Source organism: Pyxicephalus adspersus, chromosome 1, assembly GCF_032062135.1.
Source record: "Pyxicephalus adspersus chromosome 1, UCB_Pads_2.0, whole genome shotgun sequence".
Classification (NCBI taxonomy): Eukaryota; Metazoa; Chordata; class Amphibia; order Anura; family Pyxicephalidae; genus Pyxicephalus; species Pyxicephalus adspersus.
The window spans coordinates 44,903,264-44,907,195 of record NC_092858.1 but is presented as its reverse complement, the minus strand read 5'-3'; the positions used below and the strand labels follow the sequence as shown (position 1 = coordinate 44,907,195).

The 3,932-nt window shown below is 40.3% G+C and overlaps 1 protein-coding gene across 1 annotated transcript in view; it reads right to left on the bottom strand.

Moving 5' to 3' along the window:
* Positions 1-3,346, bottom strand: part of DDX23 (DEAD-box helicase 23) — an 18,155-nt gene extending 14,809 nt beyond the window's left edge. The window contains exons 1-3 of the mRNA XM_072409399.1: positions 3,217-3,346; positions 1,138-1,345; positions 329-418 (exon numbers count right to left, since the gene is read on the bottom strand). Coding sequence (XP_072265500.1) covers positions 329-418; positions 1,138-1,328 — 281 coding nt within the window. The 5' untranslated portion in view covers positions 1,329-1,345; positions 3,217-3,346. The remainder of the gene's footprint in view (positions 1-328; positions 419-1,137; positions 1,346-3,216) is intronic.
* Positions 3,347-3,932: the final 586 nt, after the last annotated feature.

Sequence of the window (3,932 nt, the reverse complement as noted above, 5' to 3'; positions counted from 1 at the left end):
CAACTCTGTGAGTTACTATATACACTATGAAATCCCTGGCTCCTGTTGGCTTTTAGTTTAAGCTCTACATTGTAGGGCGCATGCACAGGCGTTATATCAACAGTAGCCATCTAATGGCTGAAAAGGATGGACCATTTTCATAGAAGTCTGCCATGGAGCCGGCAGCAAAGATGGCGCCTTCCAAGGATGAAGCAATAACAGGTCCCGAACCTGTATGTATTTCCTTGTAAGTATGTTCCAGAGTTTAGTTCTGCTTTAAAGTGCTAGACCATAGTAAAAAAAAAAAAAAAAAAAAAAAAAAAATTATTTAATAAAATTATCAGTTTACCTGGATCTTTTCTTCTCCTTGTCTTTGTCTCGACGATGAGTATCCTTGTCTCTCTCCCGATCTTTTTTTCTGTCTTTCTGTCTTCTATCCCTATAAACCGTATCATAACAAGCAATATTAGTGTAAATCAATATGAAAAGGTTTGTGTGCATTAAAGATGTCCCTACAATGCTAGATATTAGTTTGGCCGATTACAGCCATTTTTTTAAAGGTTTGAGATAGATAACAGTAAATTATAGTAAAAAAAAAAAAAAACCAAAATGCTAGCAGAAAGATGTCTCAGTAAAGGTGTCATACATGTATTTTTTGCCTTTTTCCTAATATGATCCAATGGACTAATATGGATTGCCCCTGGCTAGACTTGGCTAGGTAGCATTGGAAAAGATTTTGCCAAAAGCAGTCTGCCATCCAACCATAGGCTAATGAAGTCTAATCCAGTCTCTCTAAAAGTCCGGATACTTTAGTTTTCCCTCACTGTATTAAAACAACACAGTACGATCAGGACAGCGCATGGATATGTAAAAAATATACGAGCAGCTGGCCGATGTGCTCTCTCCTTAGATAAGCTCAAAAAGCTAAAATAGCTAGATAAGCTAAAAGTGCAGGAAGGCCACAAATGATCAGCTAACTGCATCTACAGCTAAAGACCTAAAACTTACCTGGCCCAAAAATGCACAGAATTGGAGAATGTTATGTAGGACATGAATTGTTTTGGCCAAGTCTTCTCTGAGATTCATTGATAAGCAAAGTTTTTAGGTTATGTGTATAGTAAAATATCCGCGTCAATAAAACATGTACTACATACACACCTTTCATTAGACTTTGAGCGAGAACGGGAACGGCTGCGAGATCTCCTTTCCCTGGAACGGTGCCTCTTCCTGTCTTTCGATGGAGAAGTCTTCCTGTCACGCTCCCTGTCAGCAGAGCGAGAACGCGACCGCTTGCGGTGCTTGGAAGGCGATCCATCACGGTCACGTTTATCAGTGAGCTCCCCTGCCATCTTTAAACAATGGCTAACTGTCAAAAAAAACACCAAGAAAGTTTAATTTAATAAGTAATAAATAATTATAAAAACAGATATGCATGTTTATTCATTGAATAGGAAGCTGAAATATTTAGACTACATTATGAAATAACTGCTTAGAGACAATACTTACACATAAAGTTATTAAAATGCAAATAAAAACAAAAATATCTGTACATAGTTCATTCTCATGACTCCCCCAACAACTTCTAGAATTGTGAACAGGCAGCCAAAATTTTGGATAACTGAATAGCTCAATATGTCATGGGAGAAGATAGATGATATTTTAATGACCAGAATAGAACCCTAAAAGCAGCCACTTTAAGCGCCATATGCAGAGGTTACCTCCAGGTAAACATTCTGTAAAGGACAAAAGGGGACAAATAAGAAAGTAGAAGGTAGAAGAATCCAGCTTAGGCTTCATTGGAGAAGCTAATTTTATTATAAATCCCACTGCCTGCATCTCTGGATATATCAAAATGATAAGGTTTTCTCCAAAGGGGACCTCTGCTAATAAGTCTTTCATCTCACTCTCAGAAAAAATGGCCAATGCATATGACAGATTTACTTTTCAGAGGGCCAGGTTCAGACCTGCGGGTTCTGGCAACATGACGTCACTCTGGGGAAAGTTTCTTCCCCTTTGAGTGAAATAGCTCCCGGCACATGCGCGGTCCGGAGTCCGTAAATTTAGTCGTCCCTGAAGTCCAAAAGGTTGGGCAGAGGTGACACATGTGAACGCACCCTTCTCATTCCCTGGCCAATCACAGAACTCCTTGCATTAATTGAATACAATACAGAATGTGATGTCCTGTGATTAGTGTTCATGTTTTCTAGCTTTAAAAGACTACATTATATGGTACTGTCTTCTAAAGTATTCTGAGCTTGGCCATGGCCAGAGAAGAGGGACTATGATATTTGGCGACAACAAATGTATTGAAGAATAAAGCCAATGGGGGAGGAAGTGGTTGCTAAACCTGCAGTTGAGCTTTTGAGATAACGACAAAAAATGTTACATGCAAAATAAACATTAAAACTAATGCAAATCTAATAGAAAATAAGGAAATGTTAATTCCCCATCCCTACTACTCCTTGGGCACAAACATAGTGGGAGCAGCTCAGCCTGCTATTGGTGGACGGAGCGGGAAGGTAATAACGGTGAAGAGGTGTGCGGTGGTAACCAGGCAACCATTGATATCTGGGAGATGTGAACTCATGTGAATTGTCATGTACCTGTGTTTATTCAGCTTTGGGATGATAACAGAGATCATCGCCCTCCATTTCCATGGCCACCCCAGACACAGCTCTTCTGATACATTGCAATGCCCAGAGAATTTGCTGCATCGTCTTACCAGAATTTACCATCGCACATTATTCAGCAATAGCAGCACAGGAATAGTACAGAAAACAAAGGAAAAACAATTCTACATTATATTGATCTGCTATATAAGACGAAGCGCTCGCTGCCCATATGATAATACCAGTCATCTTCCCCGGGCATCCTATCACCTCATACACACCCAGCCATATCCAGACCAGGCATTGCCACTACCAGCCTGGGCATTCATCTCTATGGGAATAAAGTTTATATGTGGCCAATACACAGGGCACTTCATTCAATATAAAGGCATGAGGTGTACAGGGCCTAACTACTATAGAACCCATAGGGCGAACACTGACTAAACCCGCAAGCCTGCAATGTGTGGAGGAGATGGGAAGTCTCATTACAGCTTTGCCTGGGTTAGAAAATGGCAGAATGTGTATGAGCTCTTAGAATGCCCGGGAAACATTCAGTCATAGCTGCACACCCAGAAACCTTCCCCTCACACCTCTATCTATACCACCGGCTGCCCATATCACGTCTCACCTCAATTCCGCCACTATACTCTAACGTTGCTCTTCCGTCCTCACCACGCAGCCATCTTAATTACAGATGCATGCCGGGATACCAGTACGCAAAGTACGTCATACGCAAAATTTTCTGACAACAAACTACCATTCCCGGCATGCAGCGTGCTTCTAGCCTAGACTTCTCTATTATAGGTACAGTGCCCCCCGCGGTAAGGAGTAAATTCACAGCAGTCGCTGATTACTGAAGGCATAAGTAGTGACTGAATGTGTTACTAGTGTACTTCCTAGTTGTCCCTGATTGGAAGGATTCTGCCTCTTTCAGTCCCACTGTTTTCCTTTGTTGTCCCTCTTTTTGGGGTAGATATATACATCTTTAGTGTTATGTTGCACTAAAATGTTCATCCAGCCTAAACTAATCAATTTTTTAGTTTTAAAATGTAAAATAAAGTTGTTCTTAAAAAAAAAAAACACTTTTTGGTATAAAGAGAAACTTTTGTTAAAATAAAAAAATCAATTCCTGCAGAACTGTCCTGGATTCGGTCCCGCGCTCCATCTTCTGTCTTTTTCCTTCTTCTGCCTACATAACTAAATGTCAGTGCGTGCCTGAAGCCTTCTGTGATATGTGATGTAAGACAAAAAAAGAGAGACGTGAAAAAAAAAACAAGCACATTTTTACTTTATGTAAAAGCGTTATCTACCCTTTAATGTGAAGTAAAAGTTGTGGTGATAGGT